The sequence below is a fragment of the Bison bison genome, unplaced genomic scaffold (assembly GCF_000754665.1).
Source record: "Bison bison bison isolate TAMUID 2011002044 unplaced genomic scaffold, Bison_UMD1.0 scf7180017864115, whole genome shotgun sequence".
Classification (NCBI taxonomy): domain Eukaryota; kingdom Metazoa; phylum Chordata; class Mammalia; order Artiodactyla; family Bovidae; genus Bison; species Bison bison.
Window position 1 is genome coordinate 1,824,173 of NW_011494687.1, and position 25,449 is coordinate 1,849,621.

At 40.0% G+C, this 25,449-nt stretch overlaps 1 protein-coding gene across 1 annotated transcript in view; it reads right to left on the reverse strand.

Moving 5' to 3' along the window:
* Positions 1–25,449, reverse strand: part of R3HDM2 (R3H domain containing 2) — a 132,231-nt gene that overhangs the window by 32,839 nt on the left and 73,943 nt on the right. Inside the window, exons 3-10 of the mRNA XM_010839320.1 lie at positions 13,042–13,237; positions 7,023–7,064; positions 4,808–4,894; positions 4,165–4,291; positions 3,083–3,161; positions 2,371–2,430; positions 1,669–1,809; positions 1,133–1,241 (exon numbers count right to left, since the gene is read on the reverse strand). Coding sequence (XP_010837622.1) covers positions 1,133–1,241; positions 1,669–1,809; positions 2,371–2,430; positions 3,083–3,161; positions 4,165–4,291; positions 4,808–4,894; positions 7,023–7,064; positions 13,042–13,206 — 810 coding nt within the window. The 5' untranslated portion in view covers positions 13,207–13,237. The remainder of the gene's footprint in view (positions 1–1,132; positions 1,242–1,668; positions 1,810–2,370; positions 2,431–3,082; positions 3,162–4,164; positions 4,292–4,807; positions 4,895–7,022; positions 7,065–13,041; positions 13,238–25,449) is intronic.

Consider the following 25,449-nt stretch of genomic DNA (forward strand, 5'->3'; position numbering starts at 1 on the left):
ATGTGCCTCTAGGCCTGAATAATTCCTGATCCACAGAAAAGGGGTTTTGGGAAAATGGAGAGAAGGGCATCAGGATGGAAAGGCTCTTTCTCGTTTTTAAATTTTATTTGTCTTTTGTATGTTTCATTGTTTTCAATCAGACCCAGCATGTTTGTCCACAATAGATAATGGCACTTTTCTCAAAAGGACTCCCTCAAATACTCAAGTAGCAAGCAGGAAAAGTCCTGGTCTCAGGACCAGACAATATTGAGAGGAAACTAATTTTGACTCTAGAGGTAAGATATTATTAGAGTTATCATGAATTAGCAAGACTAATTTTATTGGCTTTACCCCACCATATTATTTAAACTGTAATCCTGGTTCTCTACCTAACCTCCTTTGGAGGCCAAGCAGAAGCAGGCTGGATCTTAACCCCGTATGAGGCTAGGAAACTAACTCCAAATAATCACTATGTGAAGGATGCGCTAGAAGTCAGGGCAAAAGCCAGGCCCATAAATGAAGGGATGGGGCAGACTTTTCACTTTTCATTCCCACAGGAGTGGATCAAAATGGGGATACTGCCTGAGGTTTCAAGCGTCAAAAGCCAAACTGACTCACTCACCTTGCTGGAAGGAGTTGGGAAAAGAATAATGGGTTTGCAGAAAGGGATCAGAAACACCTTTACAAGTGGGTAAATCAGATAACAATTTTCCCAGTTCAAGGCTAGCTCTGAGACAGGAAGAGTGCAAGTGGGATAAAAGTAGCTTTGGGTAGTTCCCAAAGAAATTCCTAACTATTAAAGAAAAAAAGAATGGCGCCATCAGTTGAATCAAGGTTGAAGCAGGGAGGGACCTTGCTTTGTCCCAAAATGAAGTGGAGTTAGAAGTCAGTGGCAGAACCAGGGAGTTCCAGGCCAAATGAGAAAACCCAGCAAACCTCAGCACCATGTCACTCTGGGGCTAAGAGGGTGGCATTTAGCTCAACAAGTGTACTTAATCCTCAACATTAAGCTAAAGCCAACTCAGTGTAGCTCAAGAGTTTCCTTCCATACTAAGATATTTTGAGTTTTCTCCATCCCACAAAAACTCTTCTCCCCTCCCAGTTTCTCTTACTGCAATCTCTCTGTATAGACCCAACCCTTTCCAGTCTTCACCTGGTTATCATCTCGGTCCATACTGGCATCATCTCTCTTAAGAATGAATCTCTGTTGAAATTCTGTATTCTTCTCATCCTTTATATGTTCTGAGAATCTCTGTTCAGGGCTGGGATTGGGAGAGAAATGTGGAAGGAAGGGAAGAAAGACTCTTCTGTTAGGAAGCAGACCTTCTATACAGTTCTCTTAAATTCCACAACTCCCACCCAGGAAATTTCTGAAGTCAGGCATTGCAAAAGTCATGTGAAAGTTTTAATCAAATCCTCAAGGACTGTTCTTTATACATCTATAACTTACCTTCTTCCACAGTTACTCCTATCCTATCACTAAAGGTGAAGAGAGCCAGGGGCCAGTCTTCACAAAATGCCAATGCCCCTAGAATCCATCTCCAAGGCTTCAAAAAGAGTAGAACTTGACAATATAACCTACCCACTCCCTCCACTGCTCCCTCTCCAGAAAGAGAAATCCTGCATCTTCCTCTCCCACCCTAGAGCTATCCTAGGGAAGTCTTCCCAATCTGTGGTTTCCTCCCTTACATTCTTGTGTTACTGGTTTTGTTGATGATGACAGCTTTTCCAGTTTGATCTACATTGTGGTCCATCCCAAAATAGGCAGCTACCCGGTGTAATAGCATCCGGTGATATGAGGTCATCTGAGGGAACTTCTTGAACTGGTTGCTGCAGGGAAACCCAGGGGGGAAAAGTGAAATAAGAACAAATAATAGCCCATTGTAATTATTCTTACAAGTGTTGAAAGTGGAGAAATTCCTATGAGACATTATTATAAGGAAGATAGATATTTACTCAATGGTAACCAAACAAGTTCTCTTAGCTTTATCTACAGTACTGTGTAGATCCCTCTGAGCCACTATCTTCATTAAGACTGCTCCTTAGACAAAGAGCCCTAGGTCTCAACCACCTGGATGATATTCTACAAATAAAAAAGGGAGAAACTTAAGAATAGTGAAATATGGGACAAAGGGCTAGCTGTTGAAAAGATATAAATATTTTTCAACTCAAGTCTAAGTGATAATTTAAAAACTTGATTTAATTTCCACACATATACATTTTGATTCATTGTGATTATGTCTTCCCAACTCCTCCTGGTTCCTAGTGAGTTATTACTTCAAAATTCAGACTTTAAGGGAACGATAAAAGAGGGATATCCTTAAATTTTACCTAAATTTCTTTCCAGTACTCCCTCCCACCTCTAAGGTGTATTTCATTCAAGTAACTTACTTGTTGTCATTAATAAAGTCCAGAATCTCCTGTTCTAATTTTAGCAGCATCATTCTGTCCCTGTTTAAAAAAGATTAAAACAAAACAAAACAAAAGGCAGCCCTCCATAGACACTGACACAAGGATTGAAAACACAACCTGCTCACTATAGAAGCTTAAGGGAGGGATAAATCCAAACTCCAAGAGTGGATCAAAAATGTAAAGGCTGCCAACCTCACTACCCTGTCTTATGTTACTTTAAAAAAACAATCAAGCCTCCTAATCATGTCCTCTGTTTCCCTTATCAGAAACCTAATTCTGTTGGCAGTCATAGTCATACAAACACATACTTTATACTTATACTAATCGTAATTCTACACTCCATCTGGTTATTTATAGAATTTGTAAACAAGTGTGATTTAGCTTTGTTACAAATCAGTTCTTTTCTCTTCTGTACTTTTTAACTGTATTCTTAAGCCTTGATATTTCTTTGTCTCCATTCTTCCGCAGAATTTTTCTCAACTCTTCTGAAAGCAGAAATCTCAATATAAGGGTATTCTGAATCCCTCCACAGAATATAAAACTACTTTGGAGAGAAATGGTGGTGGGGGTGTAGGGGAAATGGGCATCCCAGATTCTAACAATAATAGAAAAATTCTGAGAAGCTACTTGGCTTCTCGGGTATTCTGCTGATTCAGGCCCCTTTCCCCGTTCCATCAAATCATGTTATTACCTTGGGTTCTTTTTCAGTGTATTTACAAGAAATTCATGTAGGTCTATTCCAGTGGAGTCCGTATATTCTTGGCTGGAGTCTAGAACACCACAATGAAATAAATTTGAAATAAATGAAACTGCTTTGTATGATATTTAACCCCAAGCAGAAGCCTACAATCTGATCAGGAGACATAAGAGGAAAAGTAGAATCAAACTTCAGGAGTTTTAGCTTAAAATGAGAGTAACCTTGATTTACCAGCCTCTCAAAATTTCCCATGGTAATGACAGAAGGTGGAATCTGGGTCACAGTGTTATATTCATATTACACTGAATAGTCACCTTGCCATCAGTATTTACCAAAAGACCAGACCAAAACAAAGGTTTTATTCTAGTTAAAATACATTCTAGGTAAGGTCTGATGGGGCTGAATTTTCCAGAACCTCAGCAAATATATTCAAATGGTGATTATTTTTATATGTTTATATTTGCTTATAAAATTTTAATACTACGATTGCTTTTCCCTCTTAATTATCATTAAAAAAATTTGTTTTTGCCTATGTCACATGGCTTGTGGGATCTTAATTCCTTGACCAGGGATCGAACCTGGGCCCACGGCAGTGAAAGAGTTGAGTCTTAATGACTGGACTGCCAGGGAATTCCCTCCATTTCTGTGGGCCATGTCTTTTTGCTACCAGCCCAAGAGTTTAAAACTAAAGAGCGCTAAATAATTACATGCAAATTTGATTATTCAAAAAAAAATCACTCTGAGCATATCCAAACTAAACTATAAATGGTATTGAATCTGCTACCAGTGATAATACATCACCATTTATTCCAAAAGCAAGAATAAAATCAGAATTGACTACAATGTCCTCCTGCTATTGGTAGCCCAATGTTAACAGAGTAGCTCTCTGTCAGCCCTTAAGGCAGAGCTGGATAAAGCAGCAAAGAAAGTAACCTAGTTAGGTACCTCCCCAAACAATGATGAAGTCAGCAGGACACTGTACACTGTTGGGCCAATAAGGCTAGTGGGAAGATGGAAGGAAAGGGCACTGCAGAACCAGCCCCTAGGACAGATGAGCAAGGGGGAAAAGTCTTCACCTCTAGACAGCATCCTCCTTGGGACCTTTTCTTTGTTTTTGTCCTTGTCTTCCTTTTCAGAGACATCCTTTGTGGACTTTTCTTCCTCCTTGTCAGAGGGGCAGCTGATGTGCAATTGAATTATATCCTTGGACAAGGGGAAAGAGAAATATAATCAAAAGGGAAAACAATTAACTCTCCTGCAGCTCCTTTAAAATCTAAAAGAAGGCAAATCTTAGGGTGACAGCATTGTATTACAAAAGAGAATATTTTAATTAAATTGTTTTAGTTTTTGTTCTACCAATAAGGTAGAGGCTAAGTCCTTTCTGCCAATAATCACAGCCTACTCTTTGGAGAGCTCAAGTTATGCTGGCTGTTTCTGGCATAAGAATTAGAATGGAAATGGTTCTAACCACCAGAGGGAAAGGTGTGGTTGGGAAAACATGATCCAGCCCTGGAATCTCCTTGTCTGCATCATCCTGGGTGGTCCAGGTGTGAAGACCTACACTTCATGCTCTCATTCATGCCACTTTACTGCAACAACTTGTTTTGAAGCTTTTTCTACCCCAATTTCCAAGCCTAATGTTGATGCCATGGTTGTGACACCACTGTTCAGCAAACAACCGCCAAACTCAAAAGCTATACTTACTCATAAAGGACCTACCTGGGTTTCTAGTGGCCCGTCAACAAATGGAGCAGAGGATTCCTCACACACTGCAAGGCTGCGCACCAATTTCAGCTTGGAATTAGACTGAAAAAAAAAATATATATATACACACACACACACACACACATATATATATATATATATATACGTATTCCCTTGGGGAACATTTGGAAATCTTTCCACTGAATAAAGGGCATCCTCCTTGGTTCTGTTAGTTGCTGCTTCCATTAAAGAGGGTTTTTTTTTTCCTTCTTCAAACAGGTCCTTCTCATCCATTCCTGATCCACTTGAAAGATAATTCTCTTGCTTACAGCAGTAGATATATAACAACAAAACAACTACTTTTGGCTAGATGATAGGCAAGCCACTTTGTTTAGCTCTCCTCTCTCTCTAGCTCAGTGCTCCAATATTAGACTCGGAAGTTAACTGAGAATACACAGCAGCAAAGCTTAGTAGAAAGACTAGATTTAAGAGCCAGAAGTCCTAGCTTCAACTTCTGTTTCAAACGATGAGATATGAGACCCTCAGCAAACTACTTGACCTTTCTGGGTCCTCTTTTTTTTCTCACAATGAAAATGGGTTAGAAATGCCTAAGTTCTTGTGAGAATTATATAAAATATGTAAACACAAATAGTGTTTAGCATACAGGAGACAACAAATGCTATGTGTTTAGCATACAGTAGACAACAAATGCTAAATGACTCTAAACCTGAGGTGGCAATGTAATGGGGAAAAGTGTCTACGAAAAAAGTAAAGAGAAAGAAAACTTTCTAACACTTGGGGTTCAGTGTAATAAAGAACTAATCCACTTGGTTTATTTATGCTACCTGGAGAATCCCCCAAAAATCTGAAATTCACTTTATAATTATAATCACTGCTCTTCCAGGGATCTCCAAAGTCAAAAATTATAGTGACTCATTACAAATCTACCTATAAACATTTATTGAGAGTTCTTATAATAAAATAAAAGTTTACAGTAAACACAAAAGCACAAAACGCAGTATGTGTGTTTCAGGTTGTATAGTACAGTGAAAAGAATTTCCAATCCTGAAGAACTGACTTTAAGCCTAGTTTTGCCACTTACTAATAAATGTCCTTTGTCAATCTCACTCAAACTCTATTAAGGCCAAGTTTTCTCCTCTGTAAAACGGAGACAATAACAATAGAAACTTTTTAAACTTTTCTGTCTTATTTCAAAAAGTTTGGAGGAAGTGAAATATCAGATAATACTCTCTGGTTTGCTTTTTCCCCCCTTTATGAGGTGCCATGCGGCATACAGGATCCTAATTCCCTGACCAGGTATCGAAGCTTTACCTCCTGCATTGGAAGTGTAGAGAATTAGCCACTGGACGCCAGGGAAATCGTGAACACCCTTTTTACTGTCAAGTCCATTACTTGTGGATTAGGCCATGGAAGGCAGTCCACAGAACCAATTTATCATACATCACAGTCTTCTTCAAACCCAAGCTACATACTGGCTGGGACACTCCCAAATTCTACCATTATTTTTCTAGGGGAAAAGGGTGGATACCCTTAATTACTAGTTCTGTTGACAATTCTTCCAAATGCAGGACAAGTTTAATATTTTACTGTTCCCTAATTAAAATTAAAAAGCTATCACACCACTAACACCTATAGTCTTCCCTGATAATACTGCTTCAAATAATCTGTGATGTGCTCATTTTATCATACAATGATTAAAAACAAAATCCTCCTCCCTGAACCAACCTAAAAGGTGAACCAAACCAAAACAAAACAAAGCCTCTATTTTTAGGACGTCCAAAAATGTTCAACCATTTTACTAAGGAGGGAGGATTTATCTTACAGAAAATTCTCATGGCAAAAATCCCCAAAACTGTTGGGGGAAAAATAAGAGAGCCAGAGATGAGCAGAGAAACTAACACTACAACAGAACCAGTATCAATCTGCTCAGGCTTTGTTTGTGGGAGGCTTTGGCTGGGTATCCTTTCAGGTAACTGAAATAGACCAAAGATAACAGAGAAAAATAAAGCCAGACGTTCCAACAGGACATATGTATATGTGCAATGCATGTTTGTGATCGTGTGTGTGTGTGCATGTTCACAATTAGGGTACAAAGTATAGGCAAAAAACTTTACATATATGTAACCTAAATACACTAGATATTAGTGTTAAGTCCATTTGTACAATGCACTACTAATAACACTAGAAGTTATAGAGGAAGGGCTCTCACCTTGGCTCTTTTCCTGGCATGACCATGGTTGGATGTCCGCCTCTGTTAGAAGGGGATTAGAAAATATTAAAGGTAGAGGAAATAAACACTTAAAAGCAATACAAATTTACAGAGAAAAAGCACTAACTTTAAAACCACTGTAACAGCCAAACTATGATGAGACCCTGTTGTCGTGGTTGTCCCCCAAGCGACAACTCTAGCAACTGTGACATGGAGGGGACCACAGGCCACCTGCAGACAAATCACTCACCATGAAGATAAAAAACAGAAAGAGACTGACTGGTTGGCCTAGTTCATAGATTGATAAAAATTACTTTTGAATAAACCAGGGAATCCTCTCCTGATTAGGATGGTTCCAGAAATATTACTACCATAGCATGACGAGTGTTTCTTCCCCAAACTTTGCTAACAGAAGCCTATTTAGCCTATAATGGATGTGAAATATGGCCCCTAAGCATCACTTAAAATACTGTCTTTGGAGGACAACACACTGAGAGTTCTAACTTCAGATACTCGAAAGACCTGTTCCTGAGGCTGCAGAAATGGAATGAAGGCTCTTCTTGGCAACTGCCTACTTCCTGGAATATGAGAATTCTCCCAGTGCTAAGCTCCTGGTTGTTGGCTCTTATAGCCTGTTTGGGTCAGGGATATAAGATGGGGGCAGGATAAAAAGAAAGGAGCATGGAAGATGTGGACAAGACCTCCAGAGCAAAGGGAGGTAAGAAGAGCGAGTAAGGAGCAGGATAGAAGCTGAGGAAGATGAATAAGGGCCTGAGGTGGGATGAAGGGAAAAATGACTAATTAATTTATGAGGTTTCTGAATAGCTGAGAAGTCAAAATGGGGACTCTGGAGAAGAGGTTGGGCAGGGTTATGCATGGAGAAGGCAATGGCAACCCATTCCAGTACTCTCGCCTGGAAAATCCCATGGACGGAGGAGCCTTGTAGTCCATGGGGTTCATAATAGTCGGACACTACTGAAGCGACTTAGCAGCAGCAGCACTAGCAGGGTTATGCATGATACTTAGGGCTTTTAAGATGTTTGGAATGGAACTGTCACTGGGGTGTGGAGAAAACTGAGGCTGGTGGGTAGAGGAGGGGAAACAAGACAGAGGCAGAGTACCAGCATGGTTCTGGGTAGGTGAGGATTTCTCTTTGCTTTGTCCTCTTCACTAGTTATCAAATAACACTGCTACAATGCAAAATGGAGAACTGGAAAGGTGGGTGGAAAGAGTAAGAAATGACGGTGAGTCTGGTCAGTGGCAAGATCTGTTACAGTAAGAGAATAGTCCAGGGATATGAAGCAGGATTTGTCACTATTTTTTCAAATAAGTAAGAACATACACATGGCACAAAACAGAACAGTAAGTCTCCTTTTACATGTGTTCCCCAGCTACCTGGATCCCTCCTAAAGGATCAACTAGTATTGAATTTCTTGTAATCTTTCCAGAGATCTTTTATGCATCTATAAGTTTATTGTACTTGTGTACACACACTTTAAAAAAAAAAAAAGGAGATTGTACACACTGTCCTAAACCTTACTTTTAAACTTTTCTTCAAGGATATACCTCCACAGAAGAGATACTGTTTTTCTTAGTGGCTACATGGTATTCCTTTGTGTGGCCATACACAAACTGGACCATTTAGGATGTTTCTCATGTTTGTTAGTATAAACAATGCTTCAATGACTATATCATTGAGTATACCTGCAAATACTGTACAGTCCATTTAAAATTTTTATAAAGTATTGCTAAATTGCCCTTCAGAGAACTTATACCAATTTCAGTCAGTTCAGTTGCTCAGTCGTATCCAACTCTTTGCAACACCATGGACTGCAGCATGCCAGGCTTCCCTGTCCATCACCAACTCCTGGAGCTTGCTCAAACTCATGTCTATCACGTTGGTGATGCCGTACAACCAACTCATCCCCTGTTGTCCCCTTCTCTTTCTGCCTTCAATCTTTCCCAGCATCAGGGTCTTTTCAAATGAGTCAGTTCTTTGCACCAGGTGGCCAAAGTATTGGAGTTTCAGCTTCAACATCAGTCCTTCCAATGAATATTCAGGACTGATTTCCTTTAGGATGGACTGGCTGGATCTCCTTGCAGTCCAAGAGACTCTCAAGAGTCTTCTCCAACACCACAGTTCAAAAGCATCAATTCTTCAGCTCAGTTTTCTTTATAGCCCAACTCTCACATCCATATATGACTACTGGAAAAACCATAGCTTTGACTAGACAGACCTTTGTTGGCAAAGTAATGTCTCTGCTTTGTAATATGCTGTCTAGGCTGGTCATAGCTTTTCTTCCAAGGAACAAGTGTCTTTTAACTTCATGGCTGCAGTCACCAAATGCAATGATTTTGGAGCTTAAGAAGATAAAGTCTGTCACTGTTTCCATTGTTTCTCCATCTATTTGCCATGAAGTGATGGGACCGGATGCCATGATCTTAGTTTTCTGAATGCTGAGTTTTAAGCCAGCTTTTTCACTCTCCTCTTTCACCTTCATCAAGAGGCTCTTTAGTTACTCTTTACTTTCTGCCATAAGGGTGGTATCATCTGCATATCTAAGGTTATTGATATTTATCCCAGTAATCTTGATTCCAGCTTGTGCTTCATCCAGCCTGTCATTTCTCATGATGTACTCTGCATATAAGTTAAATAAGCAGGGTGACAATATACAGCCTTGACATACTCCTTTCCCAATTTGGAACCAGTCTGTTCCATGTCTGGTTCTAACTGTTGCTTCTTGACTGCATACAGATTTCTTAGGAGGCACGTCAGGTGGTCTGGTATTCCCATCTCTTCAAGAATTTTCCAGTTTATTGTGATCCACACAGTCAAAGGCTTTAGCATAATCAATAAAGCAGAAGTAGATGTTTTTCTGGAACTCTCTTGCTTTTTCAATGATCCAGAGGATGTTGGCAATTTATCTCTGGTTCCTCTGCCTTTTCTAAATCCAGCTTGAACATCTGGAAGTTCATGGTTCACGTACTGTTGAAACCTGGCTTGGAGGATTTTGAGCATTACTTTGCTGGCTTGTGAGATGAGTGTAACCGTGTGGTAGTTTGAACATTCTTTGGCATTGCCTTTCTTTGTGACTGGAATGAAACCTGACCTTTTCCAGTCCTGTGGCCACTGCTGAGTTTTCCAGATTTGCTGCCATACTGAGTGCAGCACTTTAACAGCCTCATCTTTTAGGATTTGAAATAGTTCAACTGGAATTCCATCACCTTCACTAGCTTTGTTTGTAGTGATGCTTCCTAAAGCCCATTTGACTTCACATTCCAGGATGTCTGGGTCTAGGTGAGTGATCACACCACTGTGGTTATTTGGGTCATGAAGATCTTTTCTGTATAGTTCTTCTGTGTATTCTTCCACCTCTTCTTAATATCTTCTGTTTCTGTAAGATCCATACCATTTCTGTCCTTTATTGTGCCCATCTTTGCATGAAATGTTCCCTTGGTATCTCTAACTTTATAAATACCAATTTATATCTCTACAAAAATGTATAAATCTGTGAATTTCTCAGAATGCATAATTTTCATTTAATAGTCAAACACATACTGAAGGCCTAGTATGTATCAGACCCCATGCTAACTACTGGAGGATACAAAGATAAAAGACAGAAGCCTTGTCAAAAAGGAACTCATAATTCTGCTGAAGAAGACAGACAAATGGACAATTACAATATAGGATATTAAGTGCATTACAGAGGTACTTATGAAGTGCTATAGGAGTGCAAGTATCTAACTAAGACCTAGGAATTCATAAATTCATATGTTCATAAATAATGAGTGCCTACAAGGAACTGTGTTGGGCCTTAGAGATACAATGATGAGACTAAACTGACCTGGCAAAGGCCAGGGAAAGAACACCAAGGAAGGCGTTCTAGTTAGAGAAAGCATGTATAAAAGCATGCTTTCTCCAAACTTTTCAGCTCCAATTTATAACAGGGACCAGGGAATCCGTTAGGCTGAAGCATAGAATGTCAGAGGTGGATGGATAGCAGGCAAGGGGCTAGGTCACAATATGCCATGCTGACAAATTTGGGACTTAGCCTAGGGCATGAAGAGACACAGAAAGGTTGAAGAGAATTAACACAATCAGATCGTTATTTCACAGCCATCTTTCTAAAGCAGTATGGTAGATGAATCAGAGGGGATTACAAGTATAAAGGCAGAAAGCCTAGCTCAGTTCTTTAAAGGACCCACCTAAGAGTTCAGTATTTGTTATGTCAGGGCTTGCCCATTCTAAACTGAATCTCAGAACCTGTCTTACATAGCACTGTTTTCATGCCAAAGATGTTCTGAATTCCGATTGCTGATTCCAAGAATATGTCTCACAGCACAAGTAATGAAAGTACCCTTTCCTCAAACTTTCCAGTCCAATTCATAATATTCTAGAACAATATTTGGAACTATCCAGTTCTAATTCATAGCAGGTACTCTCAGCATCAGTAAGATTCTTGGGGAGACTTAAGACTTTAGAGGAAGGTAAGAGAAAGAGCAAAATTTTTAGTGTTACTGAAGAGGAATACTGGTAGAGGGGAGAAGGCTTCTGAAGGGTGGCCAAGGGTGGCCAAGAATGAAGACTTTGTAGAAGGAGCAGGAGCTCCAGGAAATGGCAGCAGCAACTCAACCTGCACTAGCAGCCACGAAAGGAGTCTGAGGGGAGGCAGGTTCCCTTCCCAGCCTCCCACACAACCTATCCAGACATATAGGTGAAGACATTCTTAAACCAAGTAAGTATCCATAAGGCATATAAAACCTATAGTCATCCTTTCTTTTCTGCCTGTCTTCAAGAAGAACACACAACAGGAGTTCAGAACACCACTTAAAATAGTCTCCTGAGAACAGAGTAACTTGAACTCAAAAGTTCATTTAATTATTATCGTCCATGTAACATGACAGCACATAATTAAATATTCAGCACTTATCTGTCCTGAGGATTTAAAATTCATTATTGGTATCAGTGGAAGCTAAAAGTAGAGCTGCAACAGCAGCAGACTGTCTCCCCAAACCCTGGAAGGATGGGTGGGGAATGACAACTCACATGCAAAAGATAATGGAAAGAAAAGCAGCCATGACACAGATCTGGCAAACTGTAAGAGGAAAAACAGTAGAAAAAGCAGGCAGCTAGAGAACAAAATATTTCAGAGTTGTCTGATTTTAATTTAATTTATCCCTTCGTGTTGTTGCTGTCTTAAAGACAAGGCCTAGGTGAACTGGTTGTCCAGAAAAATCATGTTTCAAGTTTCCAGACCCACAAAAATGTTATTGCTACTGTTGTTTAAACTAACTGCAGTTAACAGTCTACCTCCTAGGCATATAATAAAGACCAGTCTCACCCCTGGGCAAGGAAAGGATTTATGCTATTTCAGCTTGGGTAACAGAGGAAACTAGTTGTAACCACAAGGAAGAGAACTGAAACAGGTAAGCTAGAGAAGGCTCAGAGGCCGGGCTGGCTGGGTACCAAAAAGGAGCCCTGGAAGAAGCTCGGCTGGCAATCTACTGCCATCATATCTGCACTGCAGTATGAATTTGGATGGAAAACAACATGGCAACCAAAGAATAAAATTCTTCTCATGCACATTTACCAAGTGGCAAGTTCAGAGACTATTTCTGATCCAGAAAATACTGACTGCTTTAACACAACCAGAATATGAATTTAACACTGTATAAAGCCAGGCAGTTGTCATTTTAAGAGTTTATTATAAGCCATATTATGACATTAAATATCACTATATAGTTTATTTTTTGATCATTTAAAAAATATCAAAATGTAGCAAGAACCAGTGTTACTCAGGTCCTAACAGATTAGGGATTTCATTCTGTTTTCTTTGAACTTCATTGTGGACTCTGACAAAAAGTGGAAGAGATATTTCTTGAGAGCTGAAGCTCGGCTTTTAGGGAGATTTCAATGTCTGTGTAAGTGACTGGCTTCCTATAGGTCTCTAATACCACCCATAAGGACACTTCTGTTTTGCTGAGAAGAATGCACACAGGATGCGCTTCTAATCCTTACCTGTGTCTCCTGACGCAAACTGGTATCTTCACTCTCTTTCTCAATTTCTTCTTTGCTTGGAGTCTTAGATATAAACTTGTTTTTGTTTACAGATTCTTCCACCAGCTTTTTTTCCGATTCTTTCATTATTTCCAGGGTCTCTTGAGTAGTGTTGCTGTTAGACATCTTCTTCAATAGAAGTAGCCTCTATGGACTCCTAAAAAAACATGAAATGCATTAAACAGGAGTTGTGCATCTATAGTTAATACACACAAGATTAGTATTTCACACGAAGCCTACAATAGCCTTCCTATAACCCAGTATAGGGTTCTTTGATAAATGTTGCCCCTAGAAAAAAAATTTCATTTTTTTTTTAACTTTAGGGTGTGGTGTGTTTTTTTTTTTTAACTTTAGGGTGTAGCTCAGTTGTATCCAACTCTTTGTGACCCCGTAGACTGACTATAGCACCTGCCAGGCTCCTCTGTCCATGGGATTCTTCAGGCAAGAATAATGGAGTGGGTAGCCATTCCCTTCTCTAGAGGATCTTCCCAACCCAGGGATCAAATGCAGGTCTCCTGAGGTAAAACTGACATAAATTTCATATATTTAAAATGTACTAGGAGAAGGAAATGGCAAACCACTCCAGCATTCTTGCCTGGAGAATCCCATGGACAGAGGAGCCTGGCAGGCTATAGCCCATGGGGTCATAAGAGTCAGATTTAGCAACTAAACCATCACCACAGGAATTCTCTGGCAGTCCAGTGATTAGGACTCCACATTTTCACTGCTGAGGGCCCAGGTTCAATCCCTGGTGGGGAATTAAGATCCTGCAAGCCACGTGGTACAGCCAAAAGAAATGTACAATTTGATGAATTATGAAACATGCATACATTTGTGAAACATCATCCCAATCAAAACAGTGGGCATATTATAAAAGCTTCCTCCTGCTCCTTTATAAGCCCATCCTCCCCTCTCCATATTCCCAGCCAACCACTGTCACTACAGTTCTGTCTCCATTTTCTAGAATTTTACATCATACACTATATGGATTCTTTTACTCAGCATAATTGTTTTGAGATTCACCAGGATTCAGTTCTAAAGCAATGCAGTATAAAGTCCCCTTGGCATTTTATTTTCCTTCCCTTGTTCCCTCCAGAAATTTGCTCACATTTTCAGCTTGAGCACTTCACAGAGTTAACTCACCAGACTCTCCTCAGAACGGAGGAAAATATAAAGCTCTATTCAATACTGGAGAAGACCACTCTTCTTTCCCAAGGGAGAAACCCTACAGCTACCACAAACCACAACACTGTTAACAACTTCAAGTGTTTCCTCCATCAAAAAAGCAGCAAAATCAGACAATGTTTACAGAATCTTAAATTCTTTCTTTTATCTTAAGCAAACTGAAAAGGTAAGGAGAGTTTGTAGTCATCTGCTCTTCAGAAAGACCGGGTCTCTCCCTGGAGGAAGGGAGAATCTTTGCTTTGCTATTCACTATTTGAGTTCAGTCACTTTACTGGGTCCCAAAAACACAGAGATTTATACTGCAGGGGTTGCTAGCTCTTGTCACTTGCTATAGCTACAAGAAACCCTGTAATAAGGTCAACATAGTAATCTCAGCACATATTCAGAAACAGAAGCTGATGCTCTATACAAAGATTCATGTTCTCAACAACTGTTGAAGTCAAATATACTTAGCTCCAACAATGGTTTATAATAGAGGCTTCTCCTTACATGGATTACTGACTGTACTTGAATCCTAAATAATTCTTTCCCCTCTTTAAAAAGATAAGACTGGAAACCCTCTCAGATGTCGTGTCTCTTGGCATGTGACCCTAGAAACTAAGCTAAACAAACAGAAGTGCTTCAAGAAAACTGTCATGCCAGACATTTTTTCCTCCTTCAAATCAGTTTCAAGGATAAAACCCAGAAGGTTCTTAAGAAGCACGTGTAACCTCAACCTGGCATAAATTAGTCTGCAAGATTATTGCTTTGTTCACCTTTTGGTAGCTCCTGAGCAGCTGCCTGGAGACTTAGTTTAAAAGGCCAAAGTCACTCATACAATCAGTCATACAGTTGAATTTAAAGATGAGAAACACTGGAAGATACTGACTACACAAGGAAAATGGCTGATATTTTATTTTTTAATTGATTCAGTGTCTGGAGATTTCTATAAAAAGACTTCCCTGGTGGTGCAGCGGTTAAGAATCCACCTTCCAATGCAGAGGATGTGAGTTTGATCCCTGGTCAGAGAGCAAAAACCCCACATGCCATGGGGCAACTAAGTCCGTGTGCCAAAACAACTGAGCCCATGTACTCTGAAGACCATGTGCCACAACTCCAGAGAAGCCTGAGCACTGCAACAGAAGCTGCCACGTGCCACAACGAGGACATAATGCAGCCAAATAATTTCTCTTTAAAGTTATAACCTACAGAGCTTAAGGTCATTGGCTGCACATGGGAACTGCATACACACATATACTTGTCTTTTCTCTCCATGGATAAATAAAGCCTCAATTCTCTTCAGTCTGAAGGATAGTAAAACTTAGTACATCCCTTCTCTGTATCTCTTAGCTGGGAAACATCAATAAAGATGAGAACTGGAAAAGTTCTTAGATGCAACCTCATGCGATCATCCCCATCCTCCCCAAAGAAGAGTTCTTTTTGTGTGAGTTCCTGAGAGGAACTTTCTTTCTTCTAGAAAACTCCCAGGACAGGATCAACTCATCATTTTATAGCCTTAACTTGTGACTCAGCTGGTAAAGAATCCGCCTACAATGTGGGAGACCTGGGTTCCATCCATGGATTGGGAAGACCCCCTGGAGAAGGGAAAAGCTATCCATTCCAGTATTCTGGCCTTGAGAATTCCATGGACTGTATAGTCCATGGGGTCACAAAGAGTCGGACACGACTGAGCGACTTTCACTTTCACTGTTGTATAGTTTCTCCCTATAGAAAGCTATGAACTATTTCAATCCTGACCCTAAATCTGCCTTCAGAGTCAAACAAAATTAAGTTTACTACTTTTACCACATGACAAATCTTTAATATTTTTCTTTTTCAGGCTTAAATAACCTTAAACAGATTACTCTGTCAGAAAGAAAAGTTAGAGGTGGGGAGTGGGGAAAACTGGATGAAAGTGGTCAAAAGGTACACACCCCTAGTGAAAAGATACGTAAGTACTGGAGATGTAATGACTATAGAGATGACAACAGTTAACTGCATGGTATATTTTGAAAGCTGCTAAAAGAGTAGCTCCTAAAAGTTCTCATCAAAAGAAAAAAAAAAATTTTGGCCTGGAATTGTATTTAATTGAATTGAAAAAATTCACTCAACATAAATTAAGCACTTTGAAGTGAATTCAGTGGATTTAATATATTCACAATGTTGTATAACCACCACCTCTGTCTAGTTGCAAAACATTTTCATCAACCTAGAAGGAAACCCAGAGAAGGCAATGGCACCCCACTCCAGTACTCTTGCCTGGAAAATCTCATGGGCAGAGGAGCCTGGTAGGCTGTAGTCCATGGGGTCACTAAGAGTCGGACACGACTGAGTGACCTCACTTTCACTTTTCACTTTCATGCATTGGAGAAGGAAATGGCAACCCACTCCAGTGTTCTTGCCTGGAGAATCCCAGGGATGGGGGAGCCTGGTAGGCTTCCGTCTACGGGGTCGCAGAGTCGGACACGACTGAAGCGACTTAGCAGCAGCAGCAGCAGCAGCAGAAGGAAACCATCTATGAGGAAATGGATGTTAACTAAACTTATTGTGGTAATCATTTCATAGTATATGTATGTGAAATTATTAAGCAGTATACTTAAACTATGGTTTTCCAGTGGTCATATATGGATGTGAGAGTTGGACTGTGAACAAAGCTGAGCACCGAAGAATTGATGCTTTTGAACTGTGGTGTTGGAGAAGACTCTTGAGAGTCCCTTGGACTGCAAGGAGATCCAACCAGTCCATTCTGAAGGAGATCAGCCCTGGGATTTCTTTGGAAGGAATGATGCTAAAGCTGAAACTCCAGTACTTTGGCCACCTCATGCAAAGAGTTGACTCATTGGAAAAGACTCTGATGCTGGGAGGGATTGGGGGCAGGAGGAGAAGGGGACGACAGAGGATGAGATGGCTGGATGGCATCACCGACTCAATGGACGAGAGTTTGAATGAACTCCAGGAGATGGTGATGGACAGGGAGGCCTGGCATGCTGCGATTCATGGGGTCGCAAAGAGTCAGACATGACTGAGTGACTAAACTCAACTGAACTGAGCACTTTTAACTTATACAGAGCTATCTATCAATTAAATCTCAATAAACTGAAAAAATGGGAGAAAGTGGTATGGAAAAATATAAAGTAGCAGTTGTTTCTTTTTCCAGGATGGGCTTCAATTACCAAACAGGTATATTGTCAAATCAGAATAATAACTTTGCAGCTCCTCTTTACATCTAAGGCAGAAAAGGCTCAACTGTCTGGACAGCTGGACTAATAATAACTTCATGGTGTCCAAGCACTGTTATTCAGTCAAAGCACTAATGAAAAATTCAACTAAAAACAAAAAACAGTCTTTCATAACAGCCACTTGTGGAATATCATCACACATTCCAACTTAAGTTGCAGGGAGTCACATGGTTTCCTTCACTCACTGGGAAACAGGAAAACTTGAACTTTAGATTAAGACATCCATAAAATAGACAGTGATTAATGCACCCACTTTTAAGAATTCTGACAGTCATTTCCACTGAGACTACTGGCCTCTTAAAGATCTGTGTAAAACAAAGTAATTCTTAGCCTAAGGAAAGAGGAAGCAGCAGAGGAAACGGTACAGTAGACCTTATACTGGCTGCCTATCCAAATCTCCTCTTTCTCCCACACTTCTCCAGCCCAGATTTCCTCTTGTGTTTGCTTTTCTCTGAGGACACGATCAGCAAAGGTGATCCTGTCCCTGAGTCCTATGAGGTGGATCCTAATTAGCTAGACTAATCGTGGTAATTCTGTTTTCTTTTGTGAATGGGTTGGGAAGGGACAAGTGACTCAATCATTACCAGCTAGACATGAGAGGGCTTTGCTGGGTGGGTGGCTTTAAAGAAAGGCCATTGTATTTGAAAAAGAAAAAAAAAGAAAAAAAAAGCCACTAGAGAAATGCTTTTCTTCTGCTGAAGGTTGTCTTCTGTGTAGATGATGTCTGGACTGCAACAACCTACAAACACACGGAGAAAGGTGCATCAGAGAGAATAAGCTAGTAATGAGAGGTCAGAGTGTTACTATCCTAGAGTTAAGACCCATCACAAGATACATGGAGGTCAAATCTGTATTACTTCGCTGGGGTTCTGTTTTGTTCTATAATTTTAACTACAGTCACTTCTAACCCTGTAATCCTACGCAGAAGGCTCTCTTTATCTGTTGGGACATAAGGATCCCTGGAAACAATTTTTTCTGGGCCAAAACAAAGCAAAAGTTGTAGCCAAGGGACAAGAGAATTTATTAGCAGGAAGAAAGGAAGAAAAGAAAGAAAGGTCTTTAAAGAGCAAAAATAAAGTCAGCAGATAAGGGATAAAAGGCAAAGAAACAATTTCCGCTGTGGATGGCTTATTCAATGAAGAAAGGAACTATTTCATATATAACTTGACTAAAACAAAACAAGACAGTAAGCTCCCAAGAGAGCCTAGATGGTGTGCTTCCCTACAACCTATTTGGGTACACTGTACATTTCACCCTGGCAAATAGCACAATTTTAAGGCAGAGTGTCTCCTGAGGACACTCAGTGGCTTGAAGCTGCACAGAGGGACTGTCAGAAGTGAGGGGCAAGGAGAGGGAGTGAGGAAATAGGATGATACAGGAGAAGATGATTGGAAGCCAAGATTTGGCAATTTTTTTCAGGGAGAATATTGCATATTCCCCATAAATTTTTTGACTGCCAAGGTAAGTACCTTCCAGAGCACAGTGATATTATATATCCTTCCATAAACTCTATAAAAACCTTCTAGGCATTGTGCCAAAAAGAATATAGAGAGGATATTCAGAGATAGAAGGGCAATTTAATTTTCTTCCTTTTAATCTATGACCAGGTAGAGAGAATACAAGAAAGAAGAAAATAACTAGAGGCTAAAAATTCTGACTTACTCTGTGGCAAAATCCCTATAAACTTTCTAATCCTTTTCTAATTTATACATCAATAGTAAGTTACTCCCAACTGATACTCATATTGAAAAAATATTTAAAATCCAGGGGCTCAGAAGAATGGATAAACAAATTGTGGTATATTCATATAACAGAATACTATTCAACAATCTAAAAAATGAACTTTTGGTATCTGCTTTCCTCTGAGGACACATGATTAGGGAAGGTGACCCTATCCCTGAGCCCCTAGAAGGCGGATCAATCATGGTAATTCTGTTTCTTTTTTGAGACTTGAGAAGAAAGAACTGATTCAATCACACTGACCCCATTGGCTGTATACTGACATACACAAAAACATGCATGGATTTCAAAACTGTATGGTATGGAGTAGGAAACGGCAACCCACTCCAGTATTCTTGCCTGGAAAATCCCCTGGACAGAAGAGCCTGGTGGGCTACAGTCCGTGGGGTTGCAAAGAGTCAGACACAACTGATTGAATGCACACACACACATAGTTGATTTATAGTTAGTTTCAGTTGTATAACAGTGATTCAGTAAACTACATTATTATAAAAAAAAAAAAAAAACAACTGTATGGTAGGTAGAAGAAAGCAAATCTCTTTCCCTAAAAATATAGACTATGTAAATCCACTTACATGAATTTCAAGAACAGGCAAAACTACCCGACAGTGGTTTAAATCAGAAAGGTTTGGAGGTAAAATACTGATTCAAGAGAGACATAAGGGATCCTTTAGGAGTGATGGAAATATTCTGCTTTGTTTGGGGTAGTGGTCACATAGGTGTATATAAATGTCAAAACTTAATTATTATTAACTGAGTGCTTAATATTTGTGTGTTTTACTGTATGTTATTTAAACACACATACATACACAAAGAGAAAAAAATGCCCTTAGGAGTCAAGACAGTGGGGACAAAATATTCATAGGTTTAAAATGACAGGTTAAAAACAAAACAAACTGTACAGACACTCATGATGGCTTAGCCTATTCATACATTCTTTGACACTGGAGTTAGGACAAAAGGAAAAACCATTAATGTTTATTGAGCACAATTATGAACCTGGTGACTTTATGTACTTCAAATTATATCCACGAAGAGTAGTTAAGGAATTTACCCAAGGTCACACTACTATTAAATGACAGAATCAAAACTCTTGTGCTGATGCCAAAGTCTACATTCTTTCTATGACTCTGATTACTGTTTCTATACATTTCTTTAATCCTAACAAAACGTTAGGGTATTTTTCAGATGAAGAAACCAAAGCTCTGAGGAATTAAATAACTTTCTCAAGCTAATACAATGAGGGGGCAAAGGCAAGATTCTAGCCTAGCTGTGTCTGAACCCAAAACCAAAGTTCTAGGTGTCCCAAGGTAGACACTCAAGAGCGTTCTGGGACATGAAGTATGGGATGGAAGGAGTGCCCAGATCCAAGGTCTCCCTTCAGAGAGTGTCGGCAGGGGACATACTTTGGGGCTTGCAAACTCTCCCATTTTTTGCCTCAATCTGAGTCACCTCTCAGGACTTTAAATTTTTTACAGTTTATAGAAAATATCTTGTTTGATCTTCTCAAGGTATAAAATATCATCATTTAATAAATAAAATACATTACTGAGGGCCATACAGCCTGTAAAAGAAGCTAGAATTCAAACCAGGTCTTCTTGATTCCAAAATCCCATGTTCTTTCCACTACAGTGTCCAAAGGATAAAAAGAAAAAAAATTATGGTAACTGTATGTCTGAAAAGGAAAATTGGTTCAACTGCCCTTGGGACAAGGACAAGAAAGAAGGCTGTACTGAGTAATGACAGATACAGGTCCAACACTCCCTTCTCGTCATAAAGAGAAAGCAAAATACGGGGGAATAGAGTATAAAGCACTTATGGAACATGTAAAGCTATAGCTACATGACAGTCACCAAGTCTTTTAAAGATTTCAGAAGTCAAATGTCATAGGTTTCACTAATACTAAGCCAATAAAAGCAACAACAACAACAACTGTGCCAATTCTCCAAATCAGGGAAGCGTGAGAAAACCATTCTACTCTATAAATGCAAAAGGATTCACTGGTGTGTAAGGGAGGCCACAGTTGGCTGATGTCCACAGCAATTCCTTAGGCAAAGTAAAGAGAGAAACAATATCGAAATGTTCTGAACATGTATCCTCTTTCTTTGCTCAGTATCTGTTAGGGTTGTACTTGCCCCAAAATGAGAGCTGCAGGTGCTCTGATTAATGGACTGAAGTGTCAGTTGGGCTTCATTATAGTTTTATCAGCTTCTCTACATTCTTGGCCAAAAATGCCCATTTTATTTCCTTGAGCAAAATAGAACAAATCATATTTCCTCCTCTTTCAAACAAAAAGGAGCAGTGCTCCAACAGTGGAGCACCTCTACTACTTCCATTTTCTTTAGCTTTATCACAGTAATGCCACTATGGAGAAAATAACACAGAATTTTAGAAATGGAAAAGACTTTGAAAGTTCACATTGTCTTTTCCCACATCCTGGCAAAACTGCTCCCAACTAAACCCAGACAAGACATGCTAGCAAAGAAAACAAAAAAAAATAACAATTTACCTATTGCTTATGGCATTTCAAGATGCCTTCTCTTGCAAACTTAAAACACTATGCAGCTAAGTGTGTATTACCCACTGTGATGAACTCAGAGGTCAACCTATGAGGTGGAGAGGGCACTTAAGCCAACAATTTAGTTTTAAAATAATCTTTCAAAATCTAAACCTGAATGTGAGTTCAGAGAAATAAGGTAAGAACAATCTAATTTCACATGAAAGGAACTGGAAAACTTTAAGAATCATTACTCCTTAAGCCTCCACTACAAAGGAGAGCCTGCTTTTCATTCCCCAATATCCAATCACCTTTCTTAATACAACTATTGATTTGCAGTTGGGCACATGGCTGACTGTAAAAATGTTATACACATTCTAACTTTCATTATAGCTAAAAATGAATGTGTGACTAGGTGTGGTCCATGGGATATAAGTAGAAAGAAGTATTATTATGGCTGGATTGTGTCCTCTCAAAATTCATATGCTGAAGCCCTATCCACTCCCTTACCCCCAGTGCTTCAGAATGTGACTATATTTGGAGATAGGGCCTATAAAGAAAAAAACCATGGGAGTACACAGTAAACAGGCCATTTGGAAATCCAAGAGAGAGGCTTCAGGAAAATTCCAATCTGCTGACACCTTGATCTTGAGACTTCTAGCCTCTAGAACTGTGAGAAAAGAAATTTCTGTTGTTTACACACTCCTGTTTGTGGTATTTTGTTACAGCACCCCCAGGAAACTAATAAAAATAGTAAATACAACTTGTATGAAGTATCCCTAATAGAAACAGATGGCCCTTCTTCACTGATCCCTGATTCTTGCTGTCTTGAATGCAGAAGTAAAGGCTGGCACTTCACTCATCATCTGAGGCTATGAGTTGATAGGATTGAAAACCACAGACAGTGGGGCAACAGAAGAAACCTAACTCCTTGATGAGACCAACCCTGGATTGGATTGGCTACCTCTGGATTTCCTGAATGTAAGAGAAAGACTTCTTTTGTCTTATTTAAGATACTATTTAAATTTTGCTGTAATATATATTAAAAGCACACACACTCTCTTAAAAAATGATAAAAAATAATACCAGACCACCTTACCTGCCTCCTAAGAAATCTGTATGCAGGTCAAGAAGCAACAGTTAGAACTGGACATGGAACAACAGATTGGTTCCAAATTGGGAAAGGAGTACATCAAGACTGTATATTGTCACCCTGCTTATTTAACTTATAAATGCAAAGTACATCATGTGAAATGCTGGGCTGGATGAAGCACAAGCTGGAATCAAGGTTACCAGGAGAAATATCAATAACCCAGATACGCAAATGACACTACACTATGGCAGAAAGTGAAGAGGAACTAAAGAGCCTCTTGATGAAAGTGAAAGAGGAGAGAGGAAAAGCTGGCTTAAAACTCAGCATTCAAAAAACAAAGATCATGGCATCCGGTCCCATCACTTTATGGCAAATAGATGGAGAAACAATGGAAACAAGTGACAGACTTTATTTTTTGGGATTCCAAAATCACTGCCCATGGTGACTGCAGCCATGGAATTAAAAGACGCTTGCTCCTTGGAAGAAAAGCTATGACCCACCTAGACAGCATATTAAAAAGCAGAGACATTACTTTACCAAAAAAGGTCCATCTAGTCAAAGCTATGGTTTTTCCAGTAGTCATGTATGGATATGAGAGTTGGACTATAAAGAAAGCTGAGCCCCAAAGAACTAATGTTTTTGAACTGTAGTGTTAGAGAAGACTCTTGAGAGTCCCTTGGACTGCAAGGAGATCAAACCAGTCAATCCTAAAGGAAATCAGTCCTGAATATTCATTGGAAGGACTGATGCTGAAGCTGAGCTCCAATACTTTGGCCACCTGATGGGAAAGAACTGACTCATCTGAAAAGACCCTGATGCTGGGCAAGATTAAAGGCAGGAGGAGAAGGGGACAAAAGAGGATGAGATGGTTGACGGCATCATCGATTCAATGAACAAGAATTTGAGCAAGCTCCAGGAGTTGGTGATGGACAGGAAAGCCTGGCATGCTGCAGTCCATGGGGTTGCAAAGAGTCGGACATGACTGAGCATCATTAAGGGTGAGTTAGGGATGGCTTCCCCTTCAAGGATCACTGCCTTGTTGTCATAAAGGGGTGCGCATAACCCCGTAAAGCTATGAGCCATGCTGTGCAGGGTCACCCAAGATGGACAGGTCATAGCAGAGAGTTCTGACAAATGTAATCCACTGGAGGAGGGAATGCAAACCACCTCAGTATAACCGTTAAGAACCATGAGAATCTTGCATACTGGGCTTCAGCATTATGTGAACCAAGAACTTCCTGATGTCCAAATTGGGTTTAGAAAAGGAAAAGGAACTAGAGACCAAGTTGCCAACATTCACTGGATTATACCAAGAGAATTCCAGAAAAACATCTATCTCTGTTTCATCGACTACACTAAAACCTTTGACTGTGTCAATCATGAAAAACCGTAGAAAGCTGTCAGAGAGATGGGAATATCAGACCATCTTACCTGTCTCCTGAGAAACCTACATGCAGGTTAAGAAGCAACAGTCAGAACCCTGTATGGAACAACCGATTGGTTAAAGACTGAAAAAGGAGTATGACAGGACTGTCTGCTGTCACTTTGTTTAGCCTATACACTGAGTACATCATAAGAAATGCCAGAATCAAGATAGGCGGGAGAAACATCAACAACCTCAGATATGCAGATACCATTGTAATGGCAGAAAGCGAAGAGGAACTAAAGAGCCTCTTGATGAGGATGAAGGAGGAGAAAGAGCCGGCTTAAGACTAAAGGCTGCAAAAACTAAGATTATGGCATCTGGCCCCATTACTGCATGGCAAATAGAAGGGGAAAACGTGGAACTAGTAACAGATTTCATCTTCTTGGGCTCCAAGATCACTGCAGACGGTGACTGCAGTCATGAAATCAGAAATCAGAAGACTACTGCTTCCTGGCAGGAAAGCGATGACAAACACACCTAGACAGTGTGTTGAAAAGCAGAGACATTACTTTGCCAATAAAGGTCCGTATAGTGAAGGCGATGATCTTCCCAGTGGTCATGTACGGTTGTGACAGCTGGACCGTACAGAAGGCAGAACGGCAAAGAACTGATGCTTTTGAACTGTGGTGCTGGAAAAGACTCCTGAAAGTCCCTTGAGCAGCAGGGAGATCAAACCAGTCACTCTGAAGGGATTTCAACCCTGAATATTCACTGCAAGGACTGAAGCTGAAGCCCCAGTATTTTGGTCATCTGATGTGCACAGACGACTCACTGGAAAAATCCCCAATTCTGGGAAAGATCGAGGGCAGAAGGAGAAGAGGGCGTCAGAGGATGAGATGGCTGGAAGGCATCACCAGTGCAATGAATATGAACTTGGGCAAACTGCAGGAGATGGTGAGGGACAGGGAGGCCTGGTGTGCTACAGTCCATGTGGTCACAAAGATTCGGACACGACTGGGTGACTGAACAACAGTAACAAGGGAAGGCTTTCACAGTTCCTTCTTCTACTTGGTTACTCAGTCTTCTCAGGTCTTTACTCAGATGCCATCCCAGGGAGCTTTTTTCTGGTCACAATAACTAAAATTACAAAATCCCAAATACTTCCCATCCTATTTTTCTAAGGCCTCCCCCACAAAAAGTTAGTCAGATACCAAACAGATTTTTTGCTCCTCTCTGCTAAACAGATGAATCTGAAGTTTGGTTTTATTCC